This window comes from Molossus molossus, unplaced genomic scaffold (assembly GCF_014108415.1).
Source record: "Molossus molossus isolate mMolMol1 unplaced genomic scaffold, mMolMol1.p scaffold_m16_p_9, whole genome shotgun sequence".
Lineage (NCBI taxonomy): Eukaryota > Metazoa > Chordata > Mammalia > Chiroptera > Molossidae > Molossus > Molossus molossus.
The window spans coordinates 62,297,378-62,318,284 of NW_023425403.1; the positions used below are offsets into that span (position 1 = coordinate 62,297,378).

At 39.1% G+C, this 20,907-nt stretch overlaps 1 protein-coding gene across 2 annotated transcripts in view; it reads right to left on the reverse strand.

Moving 5' to 3' along the window:
* PSD3 (pleckstrin and Sec7 domain containing 3) overlaps nucleotides 1–20,907 on the reverse strand; it is a 344,873-nt gene that overhangs the window by 101,761 nt on the left and 222,205 nt on the right. For both annotated transcript variants that reach the window (XM_036249651.1, XM_036249652.1), the window contains exon 7: nucleotides 6,593–6,636. In XM_036249651.1, the coding sequence (XP_036105544.1) occupies nucleotides 6,593–6,636 (44 nt within the window). The remainder of the gene's footprint in view (nucleotides 1–6,592; nucleotides 6,637–20,907) is intronic.

Below are 20,907 nucleotides of genomic sequence, written 5' to 3' on the forward strand. Positions count from 1 at the left end.
TTTAGAAATTAAATTTATTATATTTTCTTCTTGTGTCAGTCTTTCATAAAAATCAAAGGCTTAGCAATTGCTAAGATATAAAATCCTAAATCAGCAGCATATTAGGACACAAACCACTTTTCTTATATGCCAGCCTCCATAATTCACTGCACTTCAGTGATTCTAAAATTGCTCTGGGACAAGTAGACTACTAATGTTATATAGTTGCAGTCCATCTGCTCACCAGCCTGTCTGTTCTGCATAGTGTCAGTCAAAGATAATGTGAAACAAAGATAACAATATTTAAAAATTATATTATTTTAATTATCTTCTTTGTGGATATTAAAACTGTTATAACAATATAATCCTTAAAAATTCTAAGTATGCATCTCAATCTCAGCTTTGAGATACCACTTACACAGAAAACAGACTTGCTTTTTTAAAACTTATGCTTTTAAAACTAAGAATTGGATGGAGAATTCTTTCCTGTATACCTGAGTTCACCATACTTGAAATGGCTGAGAAAACTAGGTACTTAGAGATTAAACGTTAAGTGTGAGCTATGATTCAGATTCTTAATAAAATTATATTTCATAGAGCTATGTGAGATAATCTTCCCTAATTCTAAACCCTAAAATCTTTCTTCCTTTAAACATCAAAATCCAGGAGCTTGATCCATAGTCAACAGAATTTTTAGCTAATAAATTTTTAACATCAATTCTTTAGCTAAAAATCTTCTATAAGTTCATGATTGTTTTTTCATAACTAGGGAATTTCTTTATTTTTCTTTCCTCACCTAATATTTAATGTATTTCACTGAATTTATAAACAGATCAAACAAATAATATCCTTTACACATCCACTATATATATTTAGATTTACCCTTTTTAATATTCATAGACCGTCTCCTAAATGTCTTCTAAATTTGTGAATTCCATCTAATATCAACACTAGAATTATTATTTTACCAAGAGTCCAGCATGATGTAGTATAGTTTCCGTGTTAGAAATGTGAGAATAATCTAATGTATAGAAATGATGGTGGGAAATGGTAAATCTTATTTTATTTTTTTTTACTATTTCAATGAGGCACGATGCACATGTAGAAAATATTTAATAACATGAGCACCTCAAATAAAGAACTAAATTTTATTCATTCTTTATACTCAGGTTTTATTAAATTTGTCATGGCTAGTTCTCTTTCTACCAATAACTCCGAATGCCAGCCCTCCACCTCATTCCTCACACACTCAATTTTTTCTTTATATATTTACTGTATTCAGTGTACCTATAATCACTGTCCAACTTATAGCAATTTCTCTTTGTCTTAGTTTTCTCAGGGAATTATCAACCTATAGGTGGCTATTTGGAAGTATAAGATGAGAATTACTTTCACATTTCTTAGATCAAAATACCACATAAATGCCTTGATCCAAAATGACTTGAGCGAGAAAGTCTTCATTTATCTATATCTGCTGTTAAGAACCACTACCCTGATTAATGATTTCTTGTATCTAGGTTCACCAGGACATTAGTATAACAAAGTTATTTAACAGAATAACTCATTGTAAAAAGGAATTACCATGATTTATCTTCTTTTACGGAAATAAGATAATTTTACTTCAGGGTAAAAAATTTTGTAAAATAAGACAAAGAAGCACCCTTTTCTTTAGGATACAATTTTAAACATAAAAGGTATGGATAGGGAATTTCAATTTTTCTTTCTGGAGGACTCTGATGTTGGCAAATTAAAAAATCAGGGAGAATTATAACAAAGAGAAAATGACAACGAAAAGTTAAATGCAGAACAATAAATTACAGTCGTAAGCTAAAAGGTGGCTCATATAAATCGGTCCAAGTTAAAAGAACTCTTGATTGGAAATAAAATGACCTTTTGAGATGGCCACTCCCTACAAAGCAACAATTGAGACTACATTTTAATTGATATGTATTATTTCCTAAAATAAAATTAGAGTCAACATTGAGTTACGTAAAATACGAAAGGGACTAAGCAATGAAAGTAAAAGTTCCGAAAGGGTTCTCTCCCTGGAAAAAGACCGCCTTTCAGAGACTGCATAGCACAGAGACTCGGGAAGCGGCTGTCGGTTTCAGATCCAGACCCGTGGACTGGATAAAGAATTCACAAAAAATAACAAGTACTTCTTATTCCAGTGCCTTTATCCATCATTCTCCAACATACACAATGATGTCAACACAGGTACCATTCTCACATTCGCAGGCAGCGTTACACATATAGAAGAGGAAAGAAATATTCGAACAGCTTTCCCTACTTCCTAAAACCAGCCAATAAATGGGCAGCATCGGTTTTCTGAAACACACACACACACACACACACACACACCAGCCATAAAGAAGTTTATAACAACAACAACAACAAAAAGATCAAACAAACAATGAACTGCTGGCATTTACAACCAGTTTCTAAAGCTCCAGGCCAGTGGTTCTCAACCTGTGGGTCACGACCGCTTTGGGGGGGTCGAACAACCCTTTCACAAGGGTTGCCTAGGACCATCAGAAAACACATATTTCTGATGGTCTTAGGAACCGAGACCAGCTCCTCTGTCTGTCTCCAGGCAGGTCCGCCCACATGCAGATCCACCCCCATACAAGATGAGGAACTGTATTCAAGGGTCGTGGCATTAGGAAGGTTGAGGACCACTGCTCTACGCGATCATGACATGGGATCTGAAAACAGAATTAGTCTGGTATAACTAATATCACCGAATTAGCCAGGACAATTTGATATGTGAGGGCAGACAGAAAACAATTTAATTTAGTTGCAAAGGTGATAAAGATTTTAAACGGCTCTTGTAAAATGATTTATAGGATAATACAAAATAGCAAAGGTTATTCCATGATGCAAGGTTGTAAAAACGCTTATTCGGAGTTGAAGAGAACAACTGTGCATAATGACAAGCAAAGCAAATTCTACTGGGACCCAGACGCTGAGAGAAGTGGGGAGTGGAAGGGGGAGCCTGGAGCTACATTGTTTAAAATTAGTTTTATTGTGTCTTAATTAAAGTGAGGCTGGATACATACATTTTTAATATTTTAAAAAACCAGGGTAACAAAGATTTCTTGCAGTTCCTAAATTCTGTTGTAGAACAACAGCATTAAACAAGAGAAGCCCATTCACTTTCCTAATGAATAATTCTGCACTTATTTTCTGTTAATTGGTGTTTTCTTTGAAGATCCTCCTGCAGCTAAATTTTCAACAATTCTAATGTAAGTTATAAGCTCCTATATCCATCCGATCATCCCAATCAGAGAGAAACTATTCCACACCTTTATTTTTTCATCATTTGTATTAAACTGTAAAATTTCTAAAACAGAGGAAATGCCTTAACTCCTTACATACTTTTGTTCTCTCCAAATTTCCAGCATACTGCCTAGTACAAAGTAGTTCAACAAACAGCTACTTTATGAATAATGAACAACTGAGCAAAGGGTCTGGGGAAGAAATGGTCACTGCCCTGCACGAGGGAGCTGAGACCTTCCGCAGGCGGTTTAGCTAATTGCACTCTTCACTAGTTTTCATGGCTATATTATCCTCTTTTACAACCCGACCCTCCCACCCACCCACGTTGTGTTCTCATTAGGCAGAGCACCTGTCTTTTTCGTAGCTGTATCTAGGGAACAGCACTGGGCCAGGCGCAGAAGCAGCTGCTTAAAGGCTGTTCGTGCAATAGATGAATGAATGATCCTAGCTACCCAACTTGTCTGGGGGAAGAACTGTAGTAATTCTAGGAGCATTTAATATAAAACTCTCTTCATTAACACTGTATCTGAAGCTGGCATGGAGACTTTCAGATGTGATCCCTGCCCAGCCACGACTTGATGAGCATGTGGCTACGGAGGGAGAGGCAACATGGTGCTGCCAGGGAGCAGGGCACCTGGAGACAAATCCCGACTTTGCACCACACTGACTGTGACTTCTGACCTGTTAATGAATTCTTCTTGACTTCATTTTCTTCACATATGATATGAGAATACTGGACTGAAATAGTACTTTTCAAAAAAAATTTAAGTACAGATATATATACATATATATATATATATATATATATATATATATATATATATATATTTATCCTCACCCGAGGACACTTTTCCAATTTTTGTACAGATAGAGTGGGAGGGAGAGAGAGAGAGAGAAACATTGACGTGAAAGGGACACATCGAGTGGCTGCCACCCACACGACCAACCAGGGCCGGGGACAAACTGCAACCGAAGTACGTGCCCTTAGTGGGAACCGAACCCGGGTCTCTCCGGACCGCAGGCCGACGCTCTAATCGCTGAGCCAAACCGGCCAGGGAAAAGTACAGATATATTTAAAAAAGAGAAATATTAAGTAGAACTCCAAATAGATATTTAAAAAAGATAACAGTGGGGCTGCTTGGGTCAGTTGAAAGAGGCGTGATACCTGTGGGAGGTAGAACTGCGTCCGGGTTATCTGCCCCCTTCCCCCTCCCTCACAGCACTTATGGGGGCCTCCGCCCCTGCCATCTATCTCATAGGGTTCCACGGAACCCAGTTAGAAAACCAATGAACTAAAAACCTCAGAGGTCCCTCAGGTTATAACATTCCATGATTCTATAATTCGATTTCTTCTAAGGTTCTAAAATCAACATCAAGACACCTCCCCACAAGTATGTATTGGCCTCCAAATTTTGTAGCCGCATCTTTGTAGCTGAGTTGGAATTCAGACTCATATCTATCTGACTCTGGGATCTGGGCTCCTGAACATGATGTTCTGTTGACTTAACAAGACAGTGATAGAAGAACCCAGTTCTTGGGTAGAATCCCACTACCCACACATGGATAGGGCCCACGCTTTCTTGTACAAATTGCCACTACGCATTAATATAAATAAAGCCTACTGTAACAAATTCAATATATCAAAAACCTAGATTCACAATACAGATCCTCAGAGATCTATTTGTTTGCTTTTAAAAACAAGTTTATAAAAGAATCCTTAACCTACTCTCTCCCCTAGTGTGGCTATACTTATAACTACTTCGTTTTTGTTAATTTTCATTAGAGTAGATAATCTGCATAGGCTAGGATATGCCTTTACTATCGCATCAAAATTCTACCTACATCATTTATGAAACTTTTCTAGGAAACCCACTTTTATTAAAGAGAGGTAAGTCCAAAATGATCACTTTGGATCTCAGACTATGAATTCTTATTTATCTTAATGAGTTTCCCTTGAAATGATACAGTGTCTTTAAGTGAATCTTGTGATATCTAGATATACATATGGGCACAAAAGCCATCATGTGTACTTGTAAATATTACAGTCCCAATGTAAACTTTGAATCCCTAATTTAAAACAGTACCATACGACCTTACAATTAGTGAAAATAATTCAAGGGGCATCGATAATTTGTCCTTTCTAGTACGTTGTATGTGAGATGCAATTGCTAAACCACTTTCCCTAGTGTGCATATGAAAGAATAAGATTTATCCCTCACATTATGACTCTTTAAACAAGTTCACTGCAGACTGCTAATGTTAGATCACATGGTAGAAAAATATTTATGAATGTTTAATATGAGTGAAAAATCAAACACAAAATTCACATGTAGTTCTAATTAAAAAACATATTTGGCCTAACTTCTTGACAACTTCATTAAAATTTTAGTATTCTTCCTTAATAATTTTTTAAAGATTAAATTTTTAACTGCTGCATTGATCAGAGAAAATTTATCTAAAAAATTTTTTTTTTTAATTTATTTTTAGAGAGAGAAGAAGGGAGAGGGAGAGACAGAAACATCGATGAGACAGAACATTGAATGGCTGCCTCCTGCATGCACCCCACTGGGGATTTGGCCCACAACCTGGGCATGTGCCCTGACTGGAAATTGAACTGCGATCTCTTGGTGTATAGGTTGATGCTCAACCACTGAGCCACACTGGCTAGATGATTAGTAAAAATTTAATAAGAGTGGTATCATTGGTCTACACAGAGTAAGGTGTTATTAATCTGGAATAGTATCTCCCAAAGGATGTACCTTGAAACACTTCATGGTACTGTCAAACACATCAGGAAACATTTCAAACTGTATTCTTCTCTTGGAGATCGATAATGTATATTGGCATTATATAAGCTTCTGGAAGTTCTACAGTTAAACATTCTTAAAGCCTATTTTAATCTATCATTCTCAAACTTATCTATCAATATCCTGGTATAACTAATCTCATAGGAAATAGGATTGGAAAACCTTGATCTACAATGATAGGACAGACAGAATTAAAATAAGTGAATGGCACCAAAATCATTTGTATTGGACTTTGGAATGCACGTAATTTTATCAGATCTTCTTTTAGAATGCTACTTTTAAAAGCATACATTAAAAAGAAAATTAATTGCCTACAAGCATAACAACCAGATTAAAAGCAGAACAGGAGCACGCTGGATTACCAAGAAAAAGACACTGGATACAGAGTAGGTAAGACAGTGGTGTACAATGAGAACTGTCCATGCATATTTAATCCTTCTCTAGGATCACGTCGAAGGCCTAAAGGAAGACAGTAAGGAAAGCACAAGTAGTTGATTTACGAAAAGGCTGACAGCCGGCATACTTACGCTGCCCATTCAAGCTTCTCATTCTTGATGGAATTGTAGAGAGCCTGGAAAGACAGAAAACAAGACAGAATTACTCTTTTCACTCCATTACTGAAGCCAAAAGGCTGGAGGGATTCAGCAAGCAGCTCCCAAGCCCCTTGGCTGGTCATCCTCTGTGGAGATGAATAAATACACAGGTGAGGCAAATGAGCACAGGGTAAGTAGCATTTCGTGAAACAGATAAAAAACACACACTACTGCATTGCATTTTACCACAGTTAAAAATTACTGTAATTATATGCTTTTTAAAACAGGATATGATTAAAATTAGACCACATACTCTATTTTATTTTCTAAGCAAGATAATTTTATTGCTTTCTATGTCAAAAAGTTTTCATTAAATTTAATAGCTATTTCTGATGTTTAAAAAATCAGCTCTCAGAAATTGGGAATGTGTATTTCTGTAGAAAGATAATATCTAACTTAAAACAAAATCAGTAATACGTTTAGTCATGACATAGTACAGGCATATCTATGTAAATCAGAAGCAAACTGAGAATGTTGTTTTAATCTATTCTGAAATTTTTCTGAACCAATTAATTAAAGATGACCTGAAACAATATATGTACACATAAAAGACAAAATTCTAATTTCCAGATATTTTTATATCTTATTTAGAAATCCAGAAGAATACATCAAGAATATGAAAGTGAAATAGTTTATTAAGGTAATTGTATATAACACAAATATTTTAAAATTCCTCAATTTTCCTATACCAGAAAAATAACAATATGTGAGAATGATGCAACAAAAATAAAATAATATACAAAAACTATGTATGGTATAAATGAAGAAAAATATAACATTTTATTAAGTGACACAAAACATTCAAATTAAATTATAAGACTGAATATCTATCCAAAGTAATCTAAAGGTTTAGTGTATCAGGATTCTTTTAATTTTCCAAATATTCTAAAATTCAAATACTTTATTTTCTTTCTGGTCTTGTAGTTTCATTTGTTTAGATAATGGAGTACTCACACCTTTTTCACAACAACTTAATTAGCAAGATACATGGAAGGGGGACCAAAGCCTGTTATAAAAAACCATCTTAAAATAATTTCAGAGTTTCTGTACCAACGACTGAAGCAACTTTTTTTTTTTTTTAATCCTTACCCGAGGACTTTTTTTTTTTTTCCCCATTTTTTGTTCAGATAGAGTGGGAGGGAAAAAGAGAGAGAGAAACATCGACATGAAAGGGACACATCGAGTGGCTGCCACCTGCACGACCAACAAAAGCCGGGGACACACCGAAACCGAGGTACATGCCCTTAGCGGGAACCGAACCCAGGTCTCTCTGGACCGCAGGCCGATGCTCCAACTGCTGAGCCAAACCGGCCAGGGCTGAAGCAGCTTTTACTGGTCTCGCTTTATGACTGCTCTATGGTTAGTGTGATACTGGCATGTGGGAGGGGGGACAGGGAGGCGGAGCTTCTTCACAGCGGTGGTGACAGTGAGGACAGAGGCGCACAACGCTACCTCCCTGAGCCTCCCAGCTCTGGCCACACACGTAAACTCCTTGGAATCAAGCTGCTCCACTGTGACAATCCAAGAAAAGGCCACTCCACATCTCGACTTTCTCAATTTTTAATAAGATGTCATAAAGAAAACACAAGTGCATCTCTAAACATAAAACCACAACAGCAAGTTATACTGACAAAAAGGACAACTTAGGTGCATAACAACATTGTAATGAAGTTAGAACATTTTTCTTCAAAGGACCTGGACCTATGAGATTCAGCAAAGACTTCTTTTACTTTGAGATGGGAAAATGGGGGGAGGGGTCAGATGCCATTTAACCTCTCATCTCTCAAAAGAGGAAATGGCAGGTTCAAACAGTTTCCCAGGTAGCAGAGCAGAGGGAGAGATGCCTCGTATTCCTATCACCACCTTTCACTCTGTCTTGTCCGGGTGTAGGAGACAGTCTAATGTGTGCAAACAGAAGACTTCACACCAGAGGTGAAACCCCTTTCGGCGAAAACACTTCAAAATTCAGTTCAAATATATTTAGGTTACAGATTTTATATTATTTAAGATTCAACACACATACCCTTAGCCAGTATCTTGACAGACTCTGGGAATTCTTCAGTGTGGCTGCAATAGTCAATTTAACTACTGGATAAGTATGGGAGCTAATAAAAATTAGGAACACATTTCATCATCATCAGGACATGGCAAAACGTGTCCTCAAATACAAAAGTGAAAAAACACCAAATTAAAATAAGAGGTAAATCAAGGCACAAAGACCATGCTGTAAATTGGCTATTCTTTTTGAAGAACTCAGGTTTCTTAAAGAACTACAACTATGCCTCACGAGCCTGCACGTAGAGAAGTGTAGAAAGAGTAGCTAACTCAAGGGCCCTGGTCAGTTTGGCTCAGCGGTTAGAGCGTCGGCCTGCGGTCCGGAGAGACCCGGGTTCGGTTCCCGCTGAGGGTGCATACTTCGGTTGTAGTTTGTCCCCGGCCCTGGTTGGTCGTGCGGGTGGCAGCCACTCGATGTGTTCCTTCATGTCGATGTTTCTCTCTCTCTCTCACTTCCTCTCTCTCCCTCCCACTCTATCTGTACAAAAAATGGAAAAATATCCTCGGGTGAGGATAAAAAAAATAAATAAATAAATAAATAAGAGTAGCTAACTCAAGACTCGCACTGGATAAATGCCTTTTGAATGGATTCCAGTACTTGTATGAGCCATTTGAACCCAAAAGTAATAGTGGCTGAGAAGTTACAATTGAAAATAGACAGATCATTAAAGGTTCCTTATAAACGATCATACTTAATACTTCCCAGAGTAATTTAACACTGTAGTAAAGAGTTTTTAAAAATCTGTTCATAGCCCTGGCCGGTTTGGTTCAGCAGTTGGAGCATTGGCCTGTGGTCCAGAGAGACCCGGGTTTGGTTCCCGCTAAGGGCAGTACCTCGGTTGCAGTTTGTCCCCGGCCCTGGTTGGCAGTGCGGTGGCAGCTACTCGATGTGTCCCTTTCACATCGATGTTTCTCTCTCTCTCCCTCCCGCTCTATCTGAACAAAAAATAGAAAAATGTCCTCAAGTGAGGATGAAAAAAAAAATATATATATATATCTGTTCATAAAGGTAGTTGAAAATATCTAAGTTTTAAAAATTTTCTAAGACATTTGATTCTGCCTCAGAACAAATTTTTTCAATATTTTTTACCCATGAGGCTATCTTGCCTAAAGAGACACCAAGTTCCAAATTAGAAAATTCTTGTTATTCAATCAGTGCAACAAAAATAGATTAAAAATTATCTTGTAAAATTCAACAAACTTCCTATATTGTAAATCCAGTCCTCTCTCCATGTGTATATAACAGGACAAACCTAAGGTGTTATCCTTTACCTTTTCAACTGCAGAATTACAAAGGAATTTTCATGAATCATTTTAGAGCTTTTTGATGATCCATTATTTTTCTTAAAGCAAAATTTGTTTTGCAAATGCATCCAACACTCTTATATCCTCATCACAACTTCCCGTCTTTTTATCTACTTAGCCCACAAATGAATTTCCTGGATTCCTCTTTATCACAGGAGTCACTTCCTTTCCTGTGCAGCCTGGACTCCACGCACTGTCACCTCAACCAGTTTTGTGGATTTCTTCTGTGGTATTTGCACCTCTGCACCAACCCCACTCCGACTTCTCCTGTCTCTCCTCTCAACTCTCCTCCTCTTTCTGCCCCAAACATCTCCACTCCTTGTTTCTTTACTACACAATAAACATGTCCACAACAAGCAACACCCATTTTGTGACTCTCAACAAGAGAAACCAACAGTTCTTTCTCCAAGCTCCAGTTTGAAAAGATACCAGTTGCAGGGATTCAGGTCACCTGTCTTCTCCATGGACTCATCTCTATGGCTGGGAGATGAGGTGCTATGACTGGGCCCACCTCTGGAGTCAAGGGAGCTGGGGCATCGACAAAAGAGACGGTAGCACTGACCTAGCCACGGTGTAACCCTCCTGAACCTCATGGCCTTCCCTACTTGTATGTGACTAATTCAGCGCTAACACAGAAAATGAACAATAGTAAAAATTAATGCCACTGAAGAGCCGTCTTCTCAAACGTCAGCACAGCCCGCATTCACGAGCGTCCTTTAACTGTTTGCCATCTTCCCTAAAATGTATCTGTGCTGGCATCTACTTCTTCCTGCTTTTTGATGGCAAGGGAAGCAGTGTCCCATCTCTGCAAGGCTGAGCCTCTAACTCTGGTTCTGATACCTTCCTGTTCTGGGCTCCTTTCGGATAGGTTTCAAACTTGCGCATCTCTTGCAACTTCTGCGATTCAGTTATCACTGTCGTTCCTCAGCCAAGATTCTGAGAGACGTTTCTGCAATTCTGATTTCCACTTAACCTCTTCTCTTCAATTCAGGCAATCTAGCTTTCATCCCTGTCTCTCTATTAAAACTGATCACAAAAGATAGATCAGCTTCCTTCAGTGCTAAATTCAAGGCCATGTTTTAGTGTTCCCGCTTTTTTCCCCTTTCAGCAGCTCTGAATACTCTCGGTATTTTCTTCCTTATTTTCTGTGACACGCACATAGTCTCCTGAATGTTCTCCTGTCTCCTTGGATCATCCTTCTCATTACTCCTATCTCCCTCATCTTATTTCTTAAGTATGAGTGAGCTGGTGGGTTTATCTTAGCCCATGTGAACTCCTGTGAACTTCAGATCCATAAGTCAGCTGCACTTTGATGTTCCCAAAGCAGCACAAACTCAGTAAAGAGAAACTAGTGCATGAAGACCCAATGGAGAATGTGTCCTCTCAATCTTGGTCAACTGTATTGGTATACAATATGTAATATTTTGAGTACAGAAAAACAACATATAAAGCATAAAGTAGTTTATGTTTATGGTAATATAAAATAATTAAGTCGGAATCCTGGTAAGGGAGGCAGTTAGACAGACGTGAGCAGAGCATGACAATGGGCCGGGTACAGAAGGTCACCAAGGAGGAAAGCCCCGGGTGCCTAGCAACGGGGCAAAACTGGGAAAACAAGGACCCTGCCCCAGATAACCCTTTCCCCTAGCATATCGCCGGTCATGTGGTTCATACCCTCCCTGACCTTCCCTCCCCTGCCTTCTCCTAGTCACGCACTGGACTCCCTTAGAGGAGGAACAAGGGGCCGAAGGGTGGCCTCCTGTGGCTCCCATGCAGGCCGCTGCATAATCACTCCTGTAAGCATTAACCCCTAGAGAGGACATCTAGACCTTAGTTGTGTTTCAGCTCCAGGCCCCAAAAAGCAGCAAAACCAGACAAGTGACACCGAGGCTAACATCAGGACCAGCTGCAGTGACTAATGACTCTTTGTCCTAGGGCCAACCAATCAGTGGAGAGCATGACCCTGAAAGGACACACCTGGAAAGCTGATGAACATTCTATGGGGATCTTCACAAGACCTCCGGATAAATACCCTCAAGTCAGAGGACCCAGTGCTGCTCTCTCTAGGGAGCATGTTTGTGCCTTTCTCTCCCCCTTCCCCCAGATGTGTTTTCCTTCTCTAGGGAGCATGTTTGTGCCTTTCTCTCCCCCTTCCCCCAGATGTGTTTTCCTCCCCTCCCTCCCTCTTCCCCACCCACCCCCTAAGCTCCAAGGGCCCTTCTTTTGCCTCTGTAACTTGTTTCCTGGGCCCATTTCTTCTACAGCTCACTTCTTCTACCTCTGTGACTTTCTAAATAAACTTTCACTTACAGTGGGAGTCTTGGCTCTGAAGTCTTTCTTAGCCAGAACTCAAGCACTGAGCTTGCTGAACCGAGGTCCAATCACCGGAAACAGTCTGATGCCACTTCGCCACCAACACTGGAACTGCCAGAATTTTTCTAGCAATTGTTCCATCTTGTACCTGCCCACTAATGGCACAAGAACAAGCCATTTTGTAACAACATTTTCAAGACAAATGGTTGAAACTCTCTAATTTCCACTCAAGAAACAACAAAATGGAATTTCAGAGCTGAAAGGAGCTTTAGAGATCATGAAACAAATTCCTTCCTGTGCAGATGAGGAAAATGAAGCCTGGTGTTAATGAACTTCTCCCAAGGTCCTGTGGCTGGCTTTCACAGACTTTGACTCAGAAATCATACTTCTTCTAGAAATCAAGCAACTACAGCCAACTGACTACATTCTATAGCAACTAACTGCAATGAAGGACATTCTTTCCTCCTAAGACCAAACTTTACAGCACTGTAAATACATGGCTTAAGTGAATGCCCGTCTGAAAAGGTAACAAGCCTTGTACCTCTCTTAGAATAGATTAATGCTGGTTACTGTAATATTCTATTCTTAAAAGATGAGTTTTCAACAAGAGCTACTGTTGCTAGGACACAGGCTTGAAATGCCTGTGTTGGTGAGGATGATGGGTTTGTGGCCCGAATCCTTTACTCTCAGTCCACTTATGGCCAAAGGTATCTGCCATATGAATGGCTGAAGTGCAGGTGTAGTCCACGTCTCAGGAAAATCATTTATCTCTTGCCGTGGGAGGGGTTGTCTGAGCGAGCATGAAGAAAGCAAGGTTTGTGGGCAGACACGGTCACGGAAGGCTGCCGCTTCTCTGTGGCCATGGATTGGTCGTGGGGCATATGTGGAGAAAGGTACTAACATCAACCTGAACGGGCCACAGCAGCCCATATAAATTATACAGGGAGTGACATAATTTATACGGGCCACAGCAGCCCACATAAATTATACAGGGAGTGGTAGGCTAAATAAGGAAGCCCCACTGCTGACCAGGTTCGTCATCCCTGGAACCTGTGAATGTTTCTGTATACAGCCAAAAGTTTGCAGACATGATGAAGTTCATGATCTTGAGACGAGGAGACTATCTGGGCTGAAGTGTCTGTATAGGAAGGTGGTGGAGGGAGATTTAAGGAGAGAGAAGGTCATGTGAGGGTGAACCCGGAAATGAGGGTGATGACACAGCTGGGTGTGCGGTGGCCACCAGAAGTGGGTGGAGGCAGGAACAGAGGATCTTCTAGGTACCTTGATTTCAGACTAGGCCTGCAAAAATTGTAAATGAATAAATTTCTGTCATTGTAAGACACCAACTTTGTGGTAATTTTGTTCAGTAGCCCCAGGAAACGAATACAGAAGGGTATAAAGGGAAGACAGATGTCTGGATAAAGAAGGATCATACCCACAGGCTGATCTTCAGAAACATTTCCAGAGTCTTTTACTATAGTAGTCTCACTGAAGGTCTGAGGTATGCACCAGAATCAGCCAGGACATTTTTAAACATTGATTATTGAGCTCCATCCTTGATGTACTGAATCATGTTCCCAGAGGAGGAACCTATACATGAATATTTCCAAACCCCTCTGTGAGACTCTGATATGAACCCTTGGTTAAAAGTCCCTACTCTACAAGTTCACCAATCTTTCTAACTGAAATTCCTGCCACTCACCCAGGAGCTAGACAACAATCAAGTACCCCCACTCAGACTAACAGGAAAGAACAAGTCTTCAAATTCAAAGGAGAAAGCAAAGTAAATGGCTTAAATTACAGAGATTGAGGTAGCTTGGTCTAAATTCACTTTTAAGACTTTGTTCCTCACTTTTTGCATCCTGAGATGATGAAATGCAGTTTTATTTCAGGCTCAGCACTGTCATTGCCGGCCCATGCCTGGTTCTCTGACGTTTCCCCATCACCATGTATTGTGTAACCACCGGTCTCTTCTCTAGAGGCACATTTGCAGTCTATGAAATTCATGCATTTTAGTTCAATCATCTCTAAACTCCAATGATTTTCCCCCTCTGTGGTCCCTGAATTATTATGAAAAGTACAGAGGACAACATAGCTTTCAATTTCCCTTGGTGAGACTGACAGTGACCACAGGGAAACCTGACCTAGCATGGGTTCTGACACCATCAACACCATGGCTCTCTTTTTCAAGTGCAATCAATGCTGTTTCATGTAGATATTCAGATCAAGCCCTTTTAAGTATTGAATGAAATATGCACCACTCTGGAAGTGTTAATCAGAGAAAGACTGTGTTTGAAAATGGTACTGGTTAAAAATTAATGATAAAACTAGTTACACTAAATGAATTTCAAATTGTTCAGAAAAAAAAAATATCTTAAAGCAGTGGGCCTCAACTTCTATTTTCTTCTCTACGCCTTAAAATAATATTAAAAACCTGCAACACTCTAAAGGCTCCCCTAAACTAATATTTATAACTGACTCTTCATTTGCTCCTCTACCCCTGCAAGTTTTACATCTATGCAATATCAAACACTTGTACAATATCAAAAAAGGTTATGGGTGAGAGTTATGCTTTTTTTTTTTTTTTTTAATGCCAGAAGGCAATCGTTAAACAGAGGTGAAAAAGGATAAACAGCCTGAAGTTTGACCACAAGCGTAGTTATAGATAGATCCATTTCAGGGAGAAGTACACACTAAAGATGAATTTCTGGGAAATGACTCCCTTTAAACTACCTGTGTTCCCATATCCACTGGACAGTTTTCATGTACCCAATCTTAAAGAGGGTTCATCAAAAGAAACCTCATAGACATTCTATTTAGCTTCAGGGTGACAGAGGCATACCCAACGTAAAGTAACTTATTTTGAGTGTGTTTTTCCCACATCTGTAGCCAGATCTGTTTTTTGGGTGTAAACAGAGTCCAAATCAATGTCCTCGACAATTAACTTAACCTTGTGTCATGGTGCACGTACAAACCCAGTCAGCAATGGAAGAAGCATCTAATCGTGAAAGTCTGACTCCATTGAATAGATAGACCAGCACAAATCCAAAACAGACACTACGAAATTAATCAGATGGCCCTTCGCCTTATGGAAAGGGAATCAGAAGTGTAAATAGCAGATGTGATTCATCACATGATAAATGTTTTTGAGGACATTCTATCAGCTAGAGTGGCATCATGCTGAGTGCAGGTGGACCCACCCGTCTTCAGGAGCCTCTTATGTAAGGACAGCAAAATGTGCTGCGTCACCTAACGGAGCATTTGTCAGCTAGTAGAATTGCCTAACCCGCCACTTCCTCCTTACTTCCACACACGGTATCTAATATGTGACATTACATTACATGTATTTAGAGAATAATTAAATACAAGAGAGAACAGACCAAATTTCAGAATCTGAAGGGGAGGGGGGCATCTGGCTGACACTAACTTGCTCTTTTAAGAGAAATTAACTCATTTGCCCGGACTTTATTTCTTAAATATGCAATATGAGAGGGTTACATAAGGCTATCTTTTCAGGTCCCCTTCCAGATCTACCATTTTATGATTCCATAGGAAAAAGATCTCAGAAATTACCTCCTCAAAATCTCAGACTTCTTCTTTCCCTAGTCCCTGCTTCCTGTCCCCCACTAGGGTTTCGTTTGTTTTGTTTGCCATGGTTGCTGATTAGTAGGAACACTACCTGCCCTCAAATCCAGGAATCACTCTTATAAATTAATAAATAAACATTTTAGCCCAGCTGGTGTGACTCAGTGGTTCAGCGTCAACCCATGCACCAGGAGGCCGCCAGTTTGATTCCTGGTCAGGGCACATGCCCAGGTTGTGAGCCCAATCCCCAGTGGGGGACATGCAGGGGGCAGCCAATCGATGTTCTCTCTCATCGATGTTTCTCTCTCTCTCTCTCTCTCTCTCCCTTCCTCTCTCTCTCAAATCAATAAAGAAAAAATAAAAATAAAAAAATAAAAATTTTAAAATTGCATATGAACAAGAATGAAAAAGGAAGAGAAGAAGCAAGGAGGGAAGGGAGAGAGAAACTGACTTGATTCTCTAAGAGGAGGAGGGGCACAAGGGGCTGGTCTGATTGCCTGCTGTCAAATGTATCTTTCTGAGCTAAAATAGGAACCATCATGCCTTCATTATTCCCAAAGGAAAACACTGCAGCCAAAGATAATGCTAAATAGACAACACTCCCCTCAAAAGATTTGGTGAGCAGCTCTGAGGTGCACTAAGCTAAACTTGAAAGTGAATAAAAATATAACTGCTACTTATCATTTGTACTCTAAACTTTCATTAATGTATATGTATATTCATTCACTCATTCCTTCTGAGGGTAGGCTTGGTCCATAAGATGTTAAGTATATTTATACAGGGCACATGACTCCTAAAATGCCTTTCCTATACCTTATGGCTGCCTTCCCTTTGACTGGCTGCTGTGTCTTAGAAAGTTTCTTAAATATGCTAGTACAAGTAACACTATTTCAAATGTAATCGAAACCTAAAATGCTAAATAGCCACAAAGTTCCTGTTTTGTTTTTGAGGTATAACTGACATATTATATTAGTTTCAGATGTACAACATAATAATTCGATATTTGTATTCAGTTCCTGGTTAAACAACTATTTTAAGTAGAAAGAATTTTTCCCTTTATTAAAACTGCAAACATATGCCTTGACATAATAAAAGCCATATATGACAAGCTCACAGCTAATACCATACTCAACAGTGAAAAGCTGAAAGCCTTTCTCCTAGATCAAGAATAAGACAAAGATGTTCACTCTTGTCATTTCTTTTCAACATAGTATTAGAAGTCCTAGCCAGAGCAATTGGGTAAGAAAAAGAAACAAAAGGTATCCAAATAGAAAAGGTAAAAGTAAAACAATCACTATTTCCAGATGACACAATATTACATATAGAAACCCTAAAGAATCCATATAAAAAACAGAGCCAATAAAAGAATTCAGTATGTCTGCAGAATATAAAATCATTATACAAAAATCTGGTGCTTTTTTTTATACACTAATAACAAACTATTAGAAAGAGATATTAAAAACAATCCTATTTACAATTATATAAAAAAAGAATAAAATAAATTAAACCAAGGAGGAGAAAGACTTGTACACTGAAAAGTGTAAGACACTAATGAAAGAAAATGAAGAAGATACAAATAAATGAAAAGCTATTCAGTGCTCACAGATTGGGAGAATTAATATTATTAAAATGTCTGTAGTACCCAATGCAATCTCTATCAAAATTCCAATGGCATTTTTCCTAGAATTATAACAAACAATACTAATATTTATACAGAACCACAAAAGACCCTGAATAGTCAAAGCAATCTTAAAAAGAAAAATAAGGCTAGAGGCATCATGCGCCCTGATTTCAAACTATATTACAAAGCCATAGTAATCAAAACAGTATGGTATTGATACCATTGTAATTAACTAGTTATTAATAACAGGAAAGGAGCAAAGGGAAGGCCAGACATTATAGGCATGTTCCCAGAAATGGGGGAGGGGGACTAGAAAAAGGGAAGATAGATACTTGCCCAGTAAAGTTGGAATGATGTAGGGAAGATGCTTACTTGTCAATCACGCCTGGGGACAGAGATAGTTGGCCAGAATGGGCGTGGCCACTGCAAGTGCACAAAGATTTGGGATACTCAATCCCCTGAACAAAGAAGTTCGCTATCTTGGTTCCTCTTGGCATGCTTGGCTCATGGCTCACTCTTAGCTTCCTGGGATTCTCCTGTGTGGTCCATGGCTATGTGGACTTCCACACGCAACGAACTCAATAAACTAATGAACTGAAACTAACCTGATGCTATATTGGACCCTGCTCCAACATGGAATGGACTGTGGACACTGGCTCTGATTTTAGCGCTACTGAAACCCCAGCTACACTTCTGTGACTGGACTAAGGGAAATGGGACTTTGGAAACTTAGGGGTGTAATTCCACGAAAATGAAGCTTTCTACCATATCGCATCCTCCTGTGCGAGTTTCAGAAAATTCCTTTTCTTGGAATATCATAAGAACTCCACTCCCAGGGGTGGGTGGGAGGAAACAAGGCATGTTTTTCTCTGGTAACAGTATTGGCAAAAAAAGAGAAATAGATAAATGGAACATAATAGAGATCCCAGAAATAAACCCATGCATATATGGTCAAATTAATTTATGACAAAAGTATCAAGAATATACAGTGGGGAAAAGATAGTCACTTTAATAAATGGTGCTGGGAAAACCGGACACACAAAATAATGAAACTTGACCACTATTTTACACCATATTCCAAAATAAACGCAAAATGAATAAAAGACTCGAATATGAGAAGAAAACATGGCAATCCTTGACTTGGGTCTTACGATAAGGTTTTAGATTTGACAACAAAAGCAAAGGCAACAAAAGGAAAAATAAACAAGTGGGACTGCATCAAACTAGAAAGCTTCTTCATAACAAAAGAAACCAACAACAACATGAAAAGGCAACCTACTAAATGGGAGAAAATATTTGTAAATCATATATCTGATCAGGAATTATAATCCAAAATATATAAAGAAATTACATAACTCAATTGAAAAAATACAAACGATCTGATTTAAAAATGGGCAGAGGAGCCCTGGCCGGTTTGGCTCAGCGGTTGGAGCGTCCGCCTGCGGTCCGGAGAGACCCGGGTTCGGTTCCTGCTAAGGGCACGTGCCTCGGTTGCAGTTTGTCCCCGGCCCTGGTTGGTCGTGCGGGTGGCAGCCACTCGATGTGTCCCTTTCACATCGATGTTTCCCTCTCTCTCCCTCCCACTCTGTCTGTACAAGAAATGGAAAAATATCCTCGGATGAGGATAAAAAAAAAAAATGGGCAGAGGAACTGAACAGACATTTTCCCAAAGATGGTCAAGACGTACATGAAAACATGTTTATCATCATTAATCATCAGGAAAATGCAAGTCAAAACCACAATGAGATATCAATTCATACCTGTTAGACTGGCTATTATTAAAAATACAAGAGATAACCAATGCTGGTGAGGATGTGAAGAAAAGCGAATCCTCCTTGTACACTGTTGGTAGGAATGTAAATTGGTGCAGCCACTATAGAAAACAGAATGGAGGGAGCCCTGGCTGGTTCGGCTCAGCAGTTAGGGCGTTGGCCTGTGGTCCAGGGAGACCTGGGTTCGGTTCCCGCTAAGGGCACGTACCTTGGTTGCAGTTTGTTCCCGGCCCTGGTTGGGTCATGGGTCATGCGGGTGGCAACCACTCGATGTGTCCCTTTCACGTCGATGTTTCTCTCTCTCTCTCTCTCCCTCCCACTCTATCTGAACAAAATATCAAAAAATGTCCTCAGGTAAGGATTAAAAAATAAAAACTAGTATGGAGGGAGATTCCGCCAAAAAATTAAAACTAGAACTACCACATAATCCAGCAATTCTACTTTTGGGTATTTATACAAAGGAAATGAAAATACTAACTTGAAAATTAGTTATGTTCATTGCAGTATTATTTACAATAGCCAAGATATGGAAACAACCAAAGTGTCCACTGATGGGTACATGGATAAAGAAAGTGATATATACATATATGCACACACATCTATACATACACAATGGAATATTATTCAGCTATAAACAAATAAAATCTTGCCATTTGCAACAACATGGATGTACCTGGACAGCATTATGCTAAGTGAAATAAGTCAGACACAGAAAGACATTGTATAATCTCACTTATATATGACTCTAAAACAAACAAAACCTCCCAGAAAAACAACAACAAACCCCCAAGCTCATAGATAGAGAACAGATTGGTGATTGCCAGAGGGTTGGGAGGAATGGGTGAAGGGGGTCAAAAGGTACATACAAAGTCCCAGTTATAAAATAAATAAGTCACGGATGTAATGTACAGAACGGTGATTATAGTTAACAATACTGTATTGCACACTTGAAAGTTGTTAAGAGAGTAGATCTTAAAAGTACTCACACACAGAAAAACTGTAACTATGTAAGATGACGGGTTGATAACTAGACTTATTGTGGTGATCATTTCACAATGGATATAAATATCAAATCATTATGTTGTACACCTAAAGCTAATACGTTGTATATCAAATATATCTCCATCAAAAAAAAAACAACTGTAGGCATATGCTAATGAGTTGGTTTGAATATCAAATCCAAATACTTGTTCAACATCAAAAAACCGACTAAGACTCAACTATCTGAAGTAGGCAGGTGACATGAATGAGTCAAGACGGCCAGGGAGAGACACCAGGGAGCCCAAGAAAGCTCCATCTAGAGAGCAGCTACCACTCACCCGATTTCAACCCAGTGCAAATATAGATTCACTATTGAGAGCTCTTACTATTCTTCAAAAGTACAGATTACTCAAGGCTTACAAATTTTCAAGTGTGGCAACTAAAACAAAAACCTCTGTGGGCCAGATAGTACACATCGGGTGTCCAACAGGAACTGGTTTTGACCTCTGAGAATCACCGGACACAGCATAATGCCCTCCAGGTACATCCAAACTGGTTTATGATTTCGAAACTTAAGCTTCTTTCTGTGTATCTGATGTTTCAGTTGATTAGATTTC